General features: G+C 35.4%; 2 protein-coding genes across 4 annotated transcripts in view; one reads left to right on the forward strand and one right to left on the reverse strand.

Annotated features, from left to right (window-relative positions):
* GRIK2 (glutamate ionotropic receptor kainate type subunit 2) overlaps positions 1 to 19,940 on the reverse strand; it is a 644,466-nt gene that overhangs the window by 301,224 nt on the left and 323,302 nt on the right. The gene's annotated exons all lie outside the window — the stretch shown is intronic.
* Positions 6,170 to 6,966, forward strand: LOC131833570 (CGG triplet repeat-binding protein 1-like). The gene has a single exon (XM_059177003.1). It carries the CDS (start codon positions 6,425 to 6,427, stop codon positions 6,926 to 6,928), a length of 504 nt encoding a protein of 167 aa, XP_059032986.1. The 5' UTR covers positions 6,170 to 6,424; the 3' UTR covers positions 6,929 to 6,966.

Raw genomic sequence — 19,940 nt, forward strand, 5'->3', positions numbered from 1 at the left:
ACAAATTCTTTCTTGGCTGATAGAGGATTCATTTGACTTTCTTCCCCTATTTGTGGAAAAAAAAAAGTTTTGCCTCATTTTTTATATTCTTGAAATGGTGCCACATAGGGTTGAAACTAGCAAAAAGTTTAAAGTTTGTTTTTCAAAGAGTTATTTTCTCCTAAACAGCTATTGCGTCTTCCCAGACCCCAGTAACAAATCTACTAGCTCTCGGCAGAAGCCTGGATTCCAGATTCCAACCTGGGAATAAGCAAGGCCCTGCGTTCTCTACCAGAGATAACAAGACCGAGACCCCACCCAGTTTGTACCAGCTCGCAGCACTTGCCCGTAGTCCCTTCTCCTTGTCCTGACAGAACCCCCTGACATCAGGGACTGAATTCTATGCAGTTCTGAGGCTAATTCTCCACCCCAAAGTGAACATGGGATTTATGTTCCCGGATGCTCATACACATGCTCTATCTTTCCCCTTGAAGAGTTGTAAATTTCCCAACCCTTTTCACCAGTATGTATGAAATCTCAGTGATTATCTGATTATGAAACTCTGTTCTCTCCTTCTTCAGAGAGACAAGGCAATTTGGGGTACCTCTGGAATAAACCCTTTCCTTGCTGCATACTTGATACTCAGTGACTGGCTGAGCAAATGGACTTGGGTTTGGTTACATTCCTAGTCTATAAAGCTGTCCTTTGGCTTCTCTTTCTAACTGGTATTAACATCTGCCTGGCTCTTCTGTGAGTTAAATAATATGTGTAGCACGTGTTCATTTTTCTATCTGTGTGAGGTTCTGATTTTTACCTTTTTATTGAAACACCATTATCTATTTTGCTGCTTGTATAAAATATGAGTTTAGGTTCTTTTTTTACCAAACTCCCTGAAAGAACCCTGAAGTGTGAATTTTTGTCCTGAGTCTCTCCAGTTTTTTTCATTCTCAAATTTACACAGGATTTAACTTTTTTTTTTTTTTTTTAGTCTTTGAAATTATTCATGAGTTGTATCATTGTGTCTATCTTGTTTTCCCAATTATAGTGAACTTAGTAGACTTTGTTCACTTCTGATGTTCAGTCCTTATAAAGTTCTCAGTACAAAAAGATTTTTCTGGTGGGTCCCCTTTTCTCACTCATCAGAAAAGCAATAAAGTAACTGAGGGCAGAGATGAGAATTAACTGAAGGAAGCAGAACAGTTCCTTTGGCAACCGAGTTAGGGTGGGAATTGCCTATTTATAAAAGAGTCACATTTCACTTGTAGTTTAAACCCATTCCTTAAGATGTGTAATGCTCTCTTCACTCTTCACTGCTGGGATAATTTCTAAGACTAGTTAGCTACTGGGACTGAAACCACATAGAAATACTTGAAGGTCTGCTTGTAAAGAAAGTTGAAGAACTGTGAATAGTAATCAATCATCTACTTTGCATTTCAAAACAGTGATAAGATATGATAACACTTTGAAGACAAACACTGAAGTAAATTGCAGTATGTGAGAAGCATGGTTTACTAACATTTCAGACTCCAACTGCTTTCTCCCCGTCTCTATTTCCCTCACTCTTTTAACTCTTCAGTATCAATTGCCTGTCTTTTCTCTCAAGTTCTAGGGGATCCTCTCATCCTTGCTTTTTTTGATGTGGCTCTTTCCCCTCCATGGGGGAGCTGTTTTTCTCTTTTTCTTGCTGCTCCTTTCTGTTCCCTTTCCCCCCCTCTTGTTTTTCCTCTCTCCTGGCTCTCATTTTCACTTGCTTCTGACTCACATTAAGAATGGGGGAAAAACCAGGAATGTGGTGAAAGGCAACTACTACAGAACTGTACATATGAAGGGCTGAGTTTATGTTAGCGACAATTATTTTTAATAACTCTTTTTTGTTGGGTGACAAATAGCGCACCTCTAAGCACTTTTTACACTTCCAGGAGTGCTTGTGGGAGAAGAGAAAATGCAATTAAAACATCCAGGGGGGGGTAGATAAACTCTGGTCAAGATAGACCAATCTTTTTTTTTTTTTTTTTTTTTAAGATTTTATTTATTTATTTGACAGAGAGAGATCACAAGGAGGCAGAGAGGCAGGCAGAGAGAGAGAGGGGGAAGCAGGCTCCCTGCTGAGCAGAGAGCCCGATGTGGGACTTGATCCCAGGACCCTTAGATCATGACCTGAGCCTAAGGCAATGGCTTAACCCACTGAGCCACCCAGGCGCCCAAGATAGACCAATCTTGACTTCACGAGGCTACCTCTGGCTGCCTCAAAAGAGAGACTTGGAGCAGGTTTTCTATTATGTATTTTCAATTTAAAGTTCCCATCACATTCTCACATACATGTTAAATACGCTTCAACATGTGAGTTTCACTCCACTATGACTGTGGATTTACTCTGTTCTTTAAAGATTAAGAGTTCTCAGGAAAAAATGTTTCACCGCCTCAGATTTAGACATGATCTGGTGCATTTGAACATCTAGATTCTGCAGGAGTAAACAGTTTTTTATTTCTTGTAATGAAATGAAAAAGAAGGTAATAAAAGATAGCTTAGTTTATCCTTAGTTATTCTTATGAAGCCTCTGTCATTTCATTTATTAAAATTTATGGATCCAAAAAACCTAAGGCTATTTACAAATAACTTGCAAATAATTATGTAAACATTGACTGCATAGTCAACCAGTTGCAATCCATATAGTTCATCATAGCAGATAGTAAAATTAAAATATAATGCCTGTCTTCTTCCAATGTTTTTTAAAAATACCATTATTATTATATTAAAAGTAAAATGACTAAATTTCAAATGTCCTATTACTGAGCAAATGTCATTCGATAAACTTATTTTTACACAATGAAAAACAGAACATATCATCTCATCAAAACTGTGACTCAATGATTGATCTTTTATGCGTGAAAAAGATCACGCATAAAAGTTTTTGGTTTTGTTTTGTTTTGTTTCGTTTTCTCTTTTCACAATCTTATTTCATTCCTTGGTAAACACAGTAGTGTTTAGGATCTGACAAATGATATCTTCCCATTTTTCAATTCTTTGGAATGACAATCAACAAATAATATCTTAGTATCTTAAATGCATTTACTAATGTAAAATATATTACATCTAGAAAAGCCAACAAAACAGAAAATTGGCTCCTAGGTTATTCCTAATATAAATTCTATAATTTTATAATTATTACTTCCTATACATACTCAATGGAACAATACCCAAGGAATTTAAACTTTTTCAAAGCAATAAAATTAATATCTAAGGAATGCTTTGTATAATTCTGTAGGAGTGTCTGTGTGTGTGTGTCTGTATGTGTGTGTGTGTGTGTGTGTCTGTGTGTATGTAGATAGAAAGGTGCATAGATCAATCAATAGAAAAATTAGAAAAGTAAGGAAAAGCATACTTTAATTAAATGCATAATCATGGATGCTGATCCATGTTACTGATGCTAAATGGTTTTCACTTTAATGAGCCATTTTAAATGAAATGGTTGCCTGCAATTAGACATCTGCAATCCAAGGAAAGCAAGCCAACTATGTAGTCTGGCTGCCAGAATTACAGTGCCTTCCTCAGCAGGACAATGAAGAGAAAGGATAATTGTAATTATCACATATACATCTTTAGTGTTCTGTGGTTGAAAGAGTGTGCAAAACAAGGCTTCTTAATATATTTAATTGCTACGTATTAATAAAGGGTTGTCAAAAAGACAACCCTTTTAATGTATCCATATTCCATTAGCAGTATTACTACCCCATAGTCACAAAGTACATATTTCAACACAGGAACCTGCATAAAAGGAAATAACAACGGGCTCTCACATTTTATGAGTCTCAGCTATATGTCTGGGGTCACAATTAAGGGATTTGGGTAGGTTTGGGGCACCTCAGTGGTTCAGTCGGTTAAGCATTTGCCTTTGGCTCAGGTCATGATCCAAGGGTCCTGGGATGGAGTCCCACGTTGGGCTCCCCAATCAGTGGGGAGCCTGCCTCTCCCTCTCCCTCTGCCTCTCCCCCTGCTCACACACTCTCTCTTTCACTCACTCACTTTCTCAGATAAATAAATAAGATCTTTAAAAAAAAAAAAGGTTGGATGGGTTATCATGTTCCTAATTGAAGACAAGTAAAATAGCTCTTAAAATATTTGGATGAACATCAAGTGTTGTATTTGTCATAGATAACTGAGTCAGTAAGGGCAACATATCCATCCTAATAGTAAAGATACTGCGTGCTCACTGTATGTACTGTTATCTACATGTTTACAAATGAGGGAACTCAGGCACAGCTGGTGTAACCAATACACCCAAGTCCACACTTGTACTACCCACCAATGCTAGTCAGAATTCAAACCCAGGTCTGGGGCATCTGGGTGGCTCCGTCAGTTAAGCATCTGCCTTTGGCTCAGGTCGTGAGTCAGAGTCCCACATCAGGCTCCCCACTTAGCAGGGAGTCAGGTTCTACCTCTCCTCTCCCTGCTGCTCCTGATCTCTCCCTTTCTTGTTCTATTTCGCACATGCATGCTCTCTCTCCCTCAAATACATGAATAAAATCTTTTAAAAAACAGAAAACAAACAACAGAAAACAAAACCTAAATCTGGCTTTCTTTAAAGACCGATACGGTCAACCACCTTAATTAATTAACTTATTTTCATTTTCTTTTTAAAAACAACTCCTGGTGACAGAAATGTGGATGCAGATCTTGGCTGTGCCACTTCATTGTATGATTTGCATAAGTTGTTTTACCTTTTAAATGTCAGCTTCCTCGCATGCATATTAAATGGAAATGCAAATACGTACGATGGGGAGTTGTTTATATAATTCAGTGGAAATAAGGGGTATACTGTATGTAGCACATGGTATGTACTCAATGGGCTGATCTATTATTATTAGCTGATGACAGCTATCCGACTCACATCATTTAATCCTTATACCTGCCATATCTGTGGTAAATTAATCCTACTAATTTCAAATATCTTTGGCTTTCAGATTAGATGCTTTTTATTACCTCAACAACATAATTTATCGAAATTATTTTTAAACCTAATGCTACTGCATTTGGGCAAGTACCATTTGGTAATTTATTCACAACCATCTGCACATTTTATCATTTCTGTTTTAGCTATTCCTTTGTGTACAGATCTTAACCTCTAAAATATACCTATCCGCTTCATGTGCACAGAGGTAACTTTGAATTATCTATAAGCTGTAACTTCACTTTACATTTTTAAGCCCTCACCTTTAAAGGTGGAGCTGCAGGACCTTTTCCCCTTCCCATCTCTCTTCACAGTCTCATCTCCTGTCCGGTCGTGTGTATTTTGTATTCTTTGCACAGCTCCACGGGAAACGGACTGGGCCCTCATTATAGCGCAGTCACAAGGAAGAAGAGCTTTAAAACCAAGATTTCAAATAGTTTCTCTTTCCTCTCAGGAAAAGTAGACATCAGCCAGACAAATCATTAAAAGATAAAGAGTTGAAAGAGAGCTTGCAACAAGTGATGTGCCTATCGTGTACCGGTTTGGTGAGCAACACCAGGCGAGCTGCGTGGAAGGGAGAACAGCCACAAAAGAGAACCAGGCCAGGCCACCCGCAAAGAAGCTTTCCTGACTCACGTTCCTGGTGAGGTTTCTATGCACTCCAAGAACATCAGATGTACCAGTGTTGGGCTTTATTCTTTAAAATACATTTTCCTATCAAATATCCTGTTCTATTTTCTACTAGCTCTGCATCATTCAGGACAGGATTACTTGAAATATGAAATAATATTCATTTTTCTGTGATATTTCCCCCAATTCTAGTCACTCTATTGCCACGTATCAATATAAAAAGCATGTAAATCAGAATTCGTTGTCTCATATTGTTAAATCAGGCATATTTGGAAAGAATTTATGTTTCAGTTGCTAAACATAGCTTAGTGTCTGATGTTCAGTAAATATTTAAGTAATTGGATATATGTGAATGAATTGATTAAAAAGTGCTTATATTTTACTATATATAATATTTAATATAAAATGTGAGATGCTGAAAACAAAGACCAAAATACAGTTTAGGGAAAATATTGTTAAAAATTAATATCTTGAGGGCGGCGCAAGAGGACGGGGCGGGGGGGGGGGGGGGACACGGCGGCCGCCGCGGGGCTCGATCGGGCAAAGGCGACGGGTCTTCCTCCTCCCTCACCCCCTTGCTCCTTTTATTCTTCCTCCTCCTTTCCTCTCGTCCACTTCCCCTAACGGCGGCCCCAATCCTACATAAAGGCATGACTTCCCGGCACCACAGGGAAAATAGGGTGCAAGCCCAGAAACTATTTCCCCATCACCACTTGTTGAAAAACTGATTTGAAGGCATCTCCGGGTTTGAACAAACGAAAGTGCCAGGATTTCAAGCGTCTTTGGTTTTGCGCTACAGACCCTTCACTACTGAGTATCAAGACGAAGAAAACTGGAAACTGATCGGAACCTTATTCAGAGTCAGAATGCAAAGATTTGAAGTGACAGCACCACCTGCCCGAAACCGTTCTAAGACTGCTTTGTATGTGACTCCCCTGGATCGAGTCACTGAGTTTGGAGGTGAGCTGCACGAAGATGGAGGAAAACTCTTCTGCACTTCTTGCAATGTGGTTCTGAATCATGTTCGCAAGTCTGCCATTAGTGACCACCTTAAGTCAAAGACTCACACCAAGAGGAAGGCAGAATTTGAAGAGCAGAAGGTAAGAAAGAAGCAGAGGCCCCTACCTGCATCCCTTCAGTGCAACAGTACTGCGCAAACAGAGAAAGTCAGTGTTATCCAGGACTTTGTGAAAATGTGCCTGGAAGCTAACATCCCACTTAAGAAGGCTGATCACCCAGCAGTCCGTGCTTTCCTGTCTCGCCACATAAAGAATGGAGGCTCCATACCTAAGTCAGACCAGCTGAGGAGAGCATATCTGCCTGATGGATATGAGAATGAGAATCAACTCCTCAACTCACAAGATTGTTAACAAGGAGGTTACCACCATTGTGATCAAGATAAATGTGGAGTATTAAAGTTAAAAAAATTTAATATCTTGATACATTCAAGTAGGTAGTCAGTTTCTATTTTGGCAAGGTGGCAGGCAGCCCTATAAAGAAAACAAACTCAAAATCTAGTATTACTTTGCTTTTTGGACTTGGTTCCTATGTGGTAAAAATGTTATGAATAAAAATGATTAACAAGTATAGCCTTCCATTTCAAAACACAAATGTGTTTTGCTTTATCTGTATTTTTTCAGTTTTTAAAATATGTAAAAGATATACAATTCAACCAAAGAGAAGACAGTTGTGCACATAAAATGCTAAAAATACATAGCACTCACGTAATTTTATAGTCCCTTTATGTACATTTTTTCAAACGTGTAATCATTATTTGGTATTTTTGACAATATGCTGCTTTGGATATATGATGTAATTTCCACCAATATAAATTCCTATCTTCATTTGGAAGACTGCAGTCATCAATTAAACTGTCACAGGTTTGGTTCCTACCAAAGCCAAGTGATTATAAATGTTTATGCTCCTCGCTGTCACAGTTGATTCCTGCTTGTATGCATATCTGAATTACAAGTTTATTATCAAATCAGAACTATAACCAATTCACAAGGATATTATGCATTCAAGTTTTCTTTAAGCATTTAAAAATGCACTAGTTAGATTATTGATTCGTTTTAGTACCTTTCGTTGGCTTCTAGAAAATCACTGCTATAATCTTCTGAGTCAACAGACACTATCTTTGCACTAGCAAGTCTTGATTTTCTAATAAACATAGAGGCTAACCAAGCATAACCACTTTTAATGAGGATTAGATCTTTTCTCTGGACACTGTTTGCATAAGAAGCTATCCAATACACGAGGATTATTCTTCGAATCCTCTATGAAGAGAAAATTACAATAATTATCTTAAGTTTGTCATAATAATTAATTCAATTTAATTATTAAATTTAATTATTGTAAATTTTTAAAATTTTATTGTAATAACTATCTAAGAACTGTCTTATGTTATTATGTATAGAAGTATCTTCTTCAATCTTTAGGAGATTTTTTAAAAATCCTGAAAAACCAAAGACTGTATTTAAAATGAGTGGTTGACTTTAAGATTTTGATAGTTTCATTAATCAAATTCTCACAAAAGTATTTCTGCAAATAAACTTCAATAAAAATGGGTTATGTAATCATCATGCAATTTACATTATCAAAACCAAAGATAAATTATCATTTATCTTAAGAATTTATAAAATAAAATTCATTTCCCTTGTTGGGTGGAGCAATCAGGTGAGTATAATGTGTTGTGCTAAATGTAGGAAAATCTAAGCAGTCTAAGCAGTCTTTGGGCAGTCAGTGAGCAGTGTGAAGTGTTGATCTCTTGAACTATGTCCAGAGAGCTGGGGACTTTATAAACATAGAAGATGAAAATTGTACATTTAAGAAATAATGGTTTGGCTGGGGTGCCTGGGTGGCTCAGTGGGTTAAAGCCTCTGCTTTCGGCTCAAGTCATGATCCCAGGGTCCTGGGATGGAGCCCCACATTGGGCTCTCTGCTCAGCAGGGAGCCTGCTTCCTCCTCTCTCTCTGTCTGCCTCTCTGCCTACTTGTGATCTCTGTCTGTCAAATAAATAAATAAATCTTAAAAAAAAAAAAAAGAAATGATGTTTTGGCTAAGGTAAACAGGTATCAAAGCCGAAACTAACCACTGAGTCATTCATCTGATAATACTACTTATATAACAACATAAAAATATTATATCTTTTTCCAGATGATTCATTTATGAACATAAAAGAGAAAATGTCTTCTGCACAGAAATAAGTAAAAGATAATCAACAACTGTCTAGTATCTGCAGATGTCAGCTCAGATTCAGTAGAGGTAATTTAGATAAAATATTTAGATAATTTAGATAAAATATTTCAAATTAAAATAGTGATGATTCTAGGTTTCACATTTATGGAATCCCATAGAACTAAAATCAGACAACCTTTAAAATATGGGACAATCAACCACTCAAATGTTGTTCCTAATGTTGGTCCTTTTGGGAAATCCTGCCTTGGGAAAAGGTCAGACAAAGGGAAAAAAATCTATAGCTGTATAAATTCACCTTGAAGAGCCACATGTGTTGGGTATAAGAGCAGCAGTTTAATATATGAATAATTGTTATCCATGAAAAACCATAAGCCTAGATCACCACCTCAAAATAACTACTTGATACACTGAATTCACAAAGGTGAAAATAGCTTTTATGGAAGGTAATGCTGAAGGCGATGGGAGCATAGCAGAGACACCAATATAGAGAGAGCAATAAAATAAGATAAGATCGAAAAGCCATGTCCAGATTATAGGAGTCCCTCAATGAAATACCTATGGGATAAGGAAATGTCAGAATCGAGATAAGGGGGGAACTTCTCATCATTTTAGTTTCCAAATTTCCTACATCCCTGAGCTCTTATATTAATTGACCATATCACTTATTCTGTCACCTCATTAGGTTTGTCTTAAGCGTTTAAAGTGTCTCCTCTTCCCCCAACTAGGTACCACTTTCTAAATACAAGAATTATGACTTGATCATCTTTCATTAATGCTTTCTCAGCTAACCAAATTCTTCTATGCACATTTTATGTGCCCAAAAAATCCATTTTGACTGCACATCAGAAAAAAAGACTATACCTAAGATTAGAATGACTATATAATTTTTTTTCCAAGCTGAAGCTTTTTTGAGAATGGGGTAAGAGGATACATTATTAACCATTATTCTCTGACAATCAGGATTGTCCAAGACACAACAAACTGTATGACCACCTAACCTAAGATAAATATGGCCACTGTGCAACTTCATTGAAGGTTAATATAAAGTCAAGACAATATAAACAAGCAACATTTACTGACCTACATGAAGGGTACATATGCTTTCAATATTTTTAAGACCATATCATTCTCAACTTCAGTGGGGATATGATCTTCCAATGGCAGGAAGATTTTCTACACTGAATACCATCTTAAAACTCATTAAATAATGGCACCCCTAGAACATATTAAGTACTAAATGATCCTAGAACTCCATTTAAGCTGTCCCAGTTTTTTCAAGGTTGACATTGGCTCAGTCCTGGTTTTTCTCTAGAGAATCAAAGTATTGTAAATGAGTTTTTGCAACAGACATGGTAATGATCTTCATGGTTGCTATAAGTTCCTTTCAAGCATTTAAGCTTGAAATAATTAGTGAAATTAAAATGTTAATTTAACAGAAAATAATATCATTTCTATTTTTAAAAAGCAAAGACTAAATTGTAAGTTAAGTCAATAATGACCATGTCCTTAGAAAGTTACAAATAAATGATGCAGGTAGTTGAAATATAATTTAGAAAAGTCTACTGAAAGTCAATTTATAGTATTAATTTTAACATGAACATTCACTAATTATTCAGTTTTTTTCCTGTTTTTAACCAATTTGGCTTCCTCCTTTCAATTTCATCCACACTATCTCTTCTCAAAATATACCAATTCTTGTGGTATATTCAGTGTTTTGTCTTTAATAAGTCAAAGTTTAACTTAAAATGTGACACATTCACTCAATTCCCATACATAAAAACACAACTGGGCAAAGTAATAAAAATAATAATAATAAAGGAATAATGTTGAAAGAGGAGAGATCACATTAGAAAGTATTTAAAATATATCACTGGTGGTATAGATACATTTAGTAACTCTATACAATGTAAAATAAGAAAATGACAGCAAGAAGAGTTAAAGGAGAGAGACTTTATAATAATAAATATTACAATCATCTGTGGGCATTTTCTCCATAAGATATGAAATTCACATAAAAAGGGAGACATCTAATTTCTCTCCATAGCTCTCTTTGTTGCCCAACAATGATGTCATATTTTGAATTTATGTCTAATTATTATTTATTATATAAGGACCGTTGAGTTTCTCACATACTTCACTGGATTTCACTTATTATTTACTCAGTTAAATACCTTAGTGTTTAGAATCCTCAGCTGTAAAAAGAAGGGATCACACCAATCAATCACTAAGGTTTCATTCAACTCTAGGATTATGATCTTATAATTACAGATATTCAGTATGGTACAAAATGCATCTGCAGCCACAGAGGCAGGCACTTGCAAGATATTCATGAGATAAAAGTATTCTCAAGTTTCTAGTAATTGGCTTACTCAAAAAAATGTTGCTTGGCATTTTGCAACCTATTCTTATTTTTGAGATTTCTAAAATAATTTTCTATCTTAGATGCTACAGTGGAAAATTTTGTCACTTGGTTGATATGACTCACAGTTGAGTTCTATTATGTCTAGAACAGAATAATAAACACTTTCTCTTATTTGTGTGTGTGTGAAAATTTTACTTTTGCAGTTTATAGAGTTAGTTTCTGAGAAACAATAGACTTGTAAAGAAAAAGATAAATGTTGAGCATGAGTCACTTCTATTTCAATCTTAGCTATCTTGTTATCCTTCATATTTGAGATGACACTACTGACCCACTCAAAGTAGTGAGTCCATTATTATTTTTTTTAAACAGATTTAACTACTTATCCATTCTTTCTGTCTTACCTATATCCAGACATGACAAAGTATATCTTTCTGGAAGATGTTTGGTATCAGGATATACTTTCTGAAGATGAAGTCTTTAAAATGACCAAATTGTATGTATTCCTGAGTAAGATGCTCTGATCCCTTAAAAGAAGAGTTAAGAAAACAACTGCCCCCCTCCAGATTATTCTATAATGATCACATTTTATATAACTAGCTCCCATATCTTGTCTGTTTGTTCTGTCCTGTCAACTTTGGACTCAGATTTTCTTGGTCTCTGACTGATGCCACCATCCTACTTATTTCCTTGTACCAGGAATTAGAAGTTTCCCTTCTCATCACCATCTCATAGCATTTCATCCCTTTGGTCTTCAATTTGCCTACCAAGGACCAATCCAAAAGTAGCTCTACAGTCGGCATCCATTCCACCATGCATATAATCCATTTGGGCTATCTGGCTGAGGAGAAGACAGAAATCCAATAAAATGGGACTAAAAAGTGGAGTTTCAGTCACTGTACTTGTACTCATTAACATCACCTGTTATTTCTAGAGGCACAGATTCTAGTCACTCTAACTATATACAAACGATTTCATCAGTAATAAAAATGGTGAGAAAAATATAAATAAATATAAGGACAACAGATTATGTAGAGTCAAATATATAGATTTGCTTGGATCTGAAAGTAAAAAGAAAGAAAAAATAGGAAGAATTAGTACATTTTAAATGTAGCACTATAAAGCTGAATCACAAAAGTTATTTTTAAAATGGACTACTAGAGAGATTTACTAGATATATGTTCTAGTCTAGTTCTGCCATAATCAGTAAAATCTTGAGATAGTCACTAACCTCCTCATACTATAATTTGTTTTGTTTATTTAAAGGGAAAAATACTACTAATGATTATATATTTTTCAGAAATGCCTGAGATGTGGATGTAAATAATAATAGCAACTACAACACCACATTTGATCCTCACTACTGGTGCTTTTAATAATAAAGTGGAAACATTACTGACCCTCCTGATAGTATACTATAGTTTTAAAATAATATTTTTAGAGTTTATACAGACTAAATTTTTTGTGAAAATGTAAATCTGGAGAAAAGAGTTGAGTGAAAAGATTGAATTCCTTGAGAAGCATGCAATATTGGAATTTGGAAGTAATTTCTTTAAGGCTAGTAAAATAGAAGATATATGCATGTTGTATATTTGACAATGTCAGAATTCCATAGTAGTTTACAAAAAGTTAAAGAAACATGAAATGAAAATAATGGAAAGACCAGAGTAAAGAAGTAAGTATAATTTAAAAAGGAAATGATAAAGAAAACTAAATGTAGAATAACACTGAATAATGAAGAAGAGAATACACAGAATATTAACAAATATTAAGTTTATTTCCATGTAAATCATTGCTATAAAACCTGCCTTTTTTTTTTTTTTAAGATTTTATTTATTTATCAGAGAGAGAGCGGGGGAGAGAGCCAGCACAGGCAGACAGAATGGCAGGCAGAGGCAGAGGGAGAAGCAGGCTCCCCGCCGAGCAAGGAGCCTGACGTGGGACTCAATCCCAGGACTCTGGGATCATGACCTGAGCCGAAGGCAGCCGCTTAACCAACTGAGCCACCCAGGCGTCCCTAAAATCTGCCTTTTAAAGTAGAAAAAAAGGGAGGGTGCTTTTGAGTAGCTTAGTCAGTTCAATGTCAGATTCTTGATTTCAGATCAAGTCATTATCTCAGGGTTGTGAGATGGAGCCCTGTGTCGGGCTCTATGCTGGGTGTAAAGCCTGTTTGGAATTCTCTCTCTTCTTCTCCCTCTGCCTCCCCTCACTCTCTCTATCAAACTATAAAATAAAATAAAATAAAATAAAATAAAATAAAATAATAGAAAAAGAGACATTCACATGTTCTGAGAGCAAAAAAAGCAACAACCTGAACTAAATTGTCACTAAGTACATATAAATTAAAAGAAGCTATCTGTTTTAAGAAATGGCAACATCATTAAAAATTTCTCACCCTGATAAACAAAGGAATGCACCTTATTCAAATGTTGAAATACAACTGTTCAATTTTGCCAGTGAACTAAGAAATTACAAGATTGCTTATGATCAGTTTCTTAAGTCCTGGCATCAGTAAACAGTACCTTTACAGTGAAGGAACCAAGATGTGAAAATAATTCATCTTTGATGTAAGAAATATAATTGCTAAGATTCTGGCTCTAAAAATTGTTTGTTTGTTTGTTTGTTTTTAAGATTTAATTTATTTATTTGACAGAGAGATCTCAAGTAGGCAGAGAGGCAGGTGGTGGGGGAGTGGGAGTGGAGGTGGGATGCAGGCTCCCAACCAAGCAGAGAGCCCAATGCAGGACTCAATCCCAGGACCCTAAGACTATGACCTGAGCCAAAGGCAGAGGCCCAACCCACTGAGCCACCCAAGCACCTCCGGCCCTAAAGGTTTTATAAAGTTATCTGAAAATAATTCTTTTTAAATTTTTTCCAATTATATTGAGATGTAATTGACATATTACACTGTGTAACTTTATAAAAATAATTCCTAATAGAACGATTTCATCCAGTAGCAAAGTAAAGATGAAATTACAGTTTTGAGGGGTTCCTGGATAGCTCAGTCAGTTAAGCATCCAGCTCTTCATCTGGGTTCAGGTCGTGACCTCAGAGTCATGAGATCAAGCCCTGCCTTGGGCATCTCGCTCAGCAGGGAATCTGTCTGAGATCCTCCCTCTCTCTCTGCTGCTCCCCCTGCTCTTTCCCTCTCTCTCTAAAATAAATAAATAAAATCTTTTTAAAAAGGAAAGTATAATTTTGAATTTCAATGATTCTTTTTTTATTCTTTTTTTTTTTTTTTTTTTTTTTTTTTTTTTACAGTGTGTAAAGTGAGTTCAACTCAAACTTGTTATTGTTTTTTTCATCCAGGCTCTTTTAATTTTTTTTTTACTATAAATTTTTTTACTATAAGCTTATTTGATAATTGACATCTCCATATCTAATCTTAGATGACTGAATTATTACTTGTCTGATTATTTTCCAAAAGTACTAAAGATATATGTCATATGAGAAACATTATGCTAGTGAATAAACAAAGATGAAGAGTCTAGAATGTTTTAGTGGGAAAAATACTGGTGTCCCAAAGCTTTTAAGACCTACGGCAGAAACACCACGAATTATTACTAGATAATGCCTAATGTGTATTTTAATTTAAATCTAAATTAAGCAAAATTCTGTTAGCTGAGTAGAATATTTGTTTAAGAAGAGACAAATTAACTGTTATGCTTAAATAAATGATGAACTAATAAGGTATTCAGGTATATTCAACTGGCTTACTCTGAAAATATAGAACATAAGAAAAAGAACTATAATACAAAAAATGCTTTCGATGTAAAAATTCATTAGTTATTTAGTGTACAGTATATTTAGTATTTAGTATGACAGTCTGAGTTGACAGAACACAAACTTTTTTAAGGGTATTGGGCTGAGACTCTCATAATTACACTGGGAACACATTGAAGATACAATACTCTTTTCTGAAATTTTGCTTTAACTCCAGAGATGACAAATGACCCAGGTGGGGTGAGGGAGGGGAAAGAGAAAGGAAAAAAAAATCATTTTGAGCTATGGTGAATATTCAGTAAAAATAAAAACATCTTTTTCAAAATGAATAACTGAATTAATTGCACCTATCTTTAATGCAAAACTTAGTGTTCTTGCTTCCCCCCTCTCTCTCTTTTGGAAAATGTATGAGCTCAAAAATATCACAACAACTTGTGCTTCTTTGTGAAATGAAAATAAAGAGTAATGCTATCACCACAGTGGCTCTAGGAGGAGAGTCAATGGACTATTAAATGGGAAATCATCTGTTTTCAGACTTTGCTTTGCCACTATTACATTCCTCCAGTGAGCTGTTATCTGGTAAAGGGGCCTTAATCGCCTCCTGTGCTGGCAGAAAACCTCCATGCATTTAGTACAGTTATTCATATAGTAATGTGCAATCACCTCCACATAAGAATTCCAACTAAAATATATGCTTTCTCAGCAAAGCACTGCCATTAGTACATCTAACTGCCCACTGAACTCCAAAGACTTAATATTATTCTATCTCAGCCTATTGGAGGCTCATTGTTTAATCTGGACCTATTTGATGGTTCACAGTTACTTAGCTAATTTCTCCCTTTTTTCTTTCTCGTTTTGGGTGTTAGTTCCTTGTTGTAAGACATATACAGACCTAAGTAAATGATATAAAATCAAATATTAACACTAGGTCATGTATATGTTTGGCTAGCAATGAAAGTATATTTTGCTCTAGCTGCTAGATAAGTTCATGGTGAGATGAAATGAAAAGCATAACAGCGACCAATGGGCCTGAAAAGAATGTGCCCGGTACTTTCCCCAAACAGCTGCTATTTGATTCAGAGAATCTGCCATGCAACAAATTAAAACACTTAGGACAATTATGTAGTCATGAAAAGAAAGCCTTTGCAGTATGTTGCACATTTCAGAACATATATTTATATGGCTTCTTTAAAATATATTAAAAGAAAAATATGTCATACATATTGTTCTTGGGAAGTAGAATGAGAAAATCACAAAGTTGAGGGAGAAGGAATGCAAACATTGAAGGAAACATATGCTTTGCAGAGAGTTAAGCTTGTATTTTGCATGCTTAATAATTGCAGAAATTTTCATCAATTTGTATTTTCTTCAGTGATAGATAGGACTGAGCAAGTTATATAATAAAGTGATGACTGTATTCAGAGCATGAACACAGTATGTCAGCATTGAAAACCCTCCCTTGGGTGAGGATCACATCTAAGATTTGGTATCAAATCTCCACTTCTAAGAACAGTACAACAGGATAAACTAAACTAACCCCTATGGGCCTCAGTGTCTTCACCTAAAAGCAAAAGTGCTAAATTAGATAATCTCAAAGTTCCCCTTCCTATTACAAGAGTAGAGTCTTCTTCATTTTGGCAGCATGGTCTCACAAGGATTTTTTACAATATGCTAAGAGAGTCACAACCTAAATATGGGAGGAATGACCATAGTTGGGGATATAAAATTTATAATATTTTCTCTTTCTTCCTAAAAATCTTATAGCATAGAGATAATCTGCAGTACTTATATATCTTCAATTGTTCTTAGAATATCAGTATTCAGTAATAGTAAAAAGACTTTTTTACATCCAAATTAAGACTTGAATGTCTGACCTTTTTCCTCTGATGTGTGATATTTGTCACTATTATCCATAAAAATGTTTATAATAAAATGGTTCTTCTAATTCCTATCATAATCATGCATCTGACACTCAGTTGTTTCCCAGTTATTTTCTGGCGTATTCTCCCTCCCTCAATATATTATAATCTCCTAGAAAATAACAAATATTATTTTTCTTCATTTTTCTTAAAGGGCACCTAAAATAAGATAAGTGAATTTGCCAATAGCAGAGTTGAGTCTTGTTAGGGTACTCAGTTAATATCAGTGTGCAGTTTTTATTCCATTTTAATAAAATATATAAAAGCAAACATTGTGAATTAAAAAATAACTTGGGGTATAGATAAGATAATAATACTTCGTAAACCAACATTGACAGGAGGGTAAATAATACTTTATTAATAAATGTGTTTTCATTATTAAGAAGAATGACTAATATAATTTAATATGACATTATATAATTTATAGAAATCAGCTATTTATGAACTTGGACAGCACACTTTAACAAAGACTAAATAAAGACTTTCTCCCAAATACATATAACATTTTGCTAAATTCAAAGATCAGTTTTGGAGGATTCTTATAGATTCAGTATATTATTGTGAATGTCAATTGCCTTAGTTTCAATGATAAATTTAAATTGGTACAATTTATTCAAATACTTACACATTCATCACATACATGTGTGGCGAAGTACCTTTCAGTATCAAGTAGTGAAGATAAACATTCAGGCAACTGTGTTGGTTCCATCATGGAAGGAAGTACACACACACACACACACACTCTCTCTCTCTCTCTCTCTCTCTCTCTCTTTGCCTAATCCCACTAAACATACATAAGGGCAGAGGTTTATCCCATTAATTCTGCTAAAAATTAGATGACAGGCCTCAAATGGAATTGCTCATGCTAAGTCCCACCCCACCAAACCAAGACTTAAATTACAGTTTTGGCTCTTCCAAGAATGGAATCTTAAACTAGTCAGTCAGGAATCCGCTGATCAGCACTAACTAGTTCAGTAACCACCCTCAGAGACAATGCCATCCCGTAAAGTAATCTTGAAACTACCAACCCATTTCTTTGGTCTAGTATAACTTTCTTGTTCTCCCTTCTGCTTTTAAACATCTCTTTTATACACCTTCTTGGTTCTCCTTTCTACCTGCTAGACTAGATGCTGTACAGCCATGTAAGTCAATTTTTGCTCCAATGAACTCTTAAAAATTTTTAATATGCCTCAGTTTATCTTTTAACAATTCTCATCGCAACAAGTGACTTTTTCCCCAAGGAAACTTCTTGTAACACAATTCCAGGAGTCAATTTTTTCCTAATTAAAAGCATGTCCTGTAAGTTCTGAACCCTTAATGAAGTTAGTAATTTAATTTGAATATATCCATTTCCAATGAATACTACGTCAACGTTAATACTCGGAAGTATGAAAGGAAACAAGATCTTTCTCATTATTAAAGTTTTATTTTACTTTAAAAAAATGCATTACCATTCAGGAAAGAATGAAAGGTGAAAGGTGGTTTACTTTCCCATGAAGGTTTGTCAGACAGTACACTTGAATTTTCTCATCTTATGCCACCCCCTTGCCTTTTTTCTCTGCTTTCATTGTTTGCTCCCACTCACAACTCCTTTTTCTATACCTCATTCACAGGGCTTGCTAAACCAGAAACACCCCTAGAACAAATCCAAACACTTTCCATTCTTCTTTCAAAAATCCATTTCCTCCACAAAGCTACTTAATTAGATGGAAGTAAAGTGCTAATTTGCTAAGGGGAAAAGATCATTTGCATATCAATTTACACACTTTTCTCCAAGTATTTATAATTAGAGAGCAATCAACAAGCTTTTGAAGGCTGATAGAAAGGGGAAAATGATTCCTGTGGAGATTAAGGAGGCAGTAAAGTATGGAGATGAAGGGGCATTGGAGAAGGAGCCAGACATCCTCACATTGAGCAATAAATTTAACCTTTTGGGATATCAATTTTTTTAGCTATAAGATGGGAATAATTTTGCCTATTCTAAAAGTACATAGGCTTTAAGAATTAAGTTCACCATGCATGAGGGTCCAATACAAGAGGACTGCCTGTCTATTGTTGGTTAATGGAGTCAATAAGAAGCCATTATTTGACCTTTTTTATTAGAGTTACTTTCTCTGCAAAGAAGAATTAATGTATCTACCTTGCAGTTGGATATTTAAATAAGTCCAAAATATTTAAAATATCTGGAACATAATAAAGAATCAATGAACAAATATTTATAATTACTATTTTAGTTCCATATTTTATGGAATCTTAATGATTTTTCTAATCAGTCAGAGCATCAGAACTTTTAGAACCTTCTCTGGCTATTGCTTTCTTCCATTATAGTATACCTCTACTGTTCATTAGATCCTTCCTCTGTCAAAGGAACATTGGACCCAATTGTATTTTTTGCCACTGCCCCTCTTTGCTCTGCTCCTTTTCTCCTTGTTACTATTAACTTTTTTTTTTCCTTTTTAAGTAGGCTCCGCACCCAGCATGGAGCTCAACACAACCCTGAGATCAAGACCTGACCTGAGCTGAGATCAAGAGTTGGATGCTTAACTCACTGAGTCACCCAGGTGCCCTTATTTTTAATTCTTAATTGAACACCATTCAGGTATGAAAAAATACTGCCTAAAAGAATATTAGAAATTATGTGAGCAAGTAATTTTCTTTCTTTTTAAAAGATTTTATTTATTTATTTATTTGACAGATCACAAGTAGGCAGAGAGGCAGGCAGAGAGAGGGAAGCAGGCTCCCTGCTGAGCAGAGATTCTCAAAGTAGGGCTCCATCCCAGGATCCTGCGATCATAGCCCACTGAGCCACCCAGGCGCCCCTGGGCAAATAATTTTCAAACTGTATTCATGAAGCCTTAGGTTTATCCATAGATACTCAAGAGTTGACATAGGAAAGAAAAGGTAGAAGGAAAATTGTCTGGAGAAGAGGAGCCGGTAGAGGGGTAGGGGTGGAAGAGCTATAGAATGAGGACCTATGAACTACGAATAAGAACTATGAATAGGAAGAGTGGGATTTCAAAATTTCTTTCAGGATTTCCAACAGATACTATCAAATTTTTTCCCTTAAGTAACACAATTTTGTGAAAACACTACTTATTTGAGTCAAATATGTTCTATAGTTAAGAAACGTAGGGGAGAATATGACTTGTTTAAGAACACAAAGCACATTTATGAACTGAATGG

The sequence above is a fragment of the Mustela lutreola genome, chromosome 6 (genome assembly GCF_030435805.1).
Source record: "Mustela lutreola isolate mMusLut2 chromosome 6, mMusLut2.pri, whole genome shotgun sequence".
NCBI lineage: Eukaryota > Metazoa > Chordata > Mammalia > Carnivora > Mustelidae > Mustela > Mustela lutreola.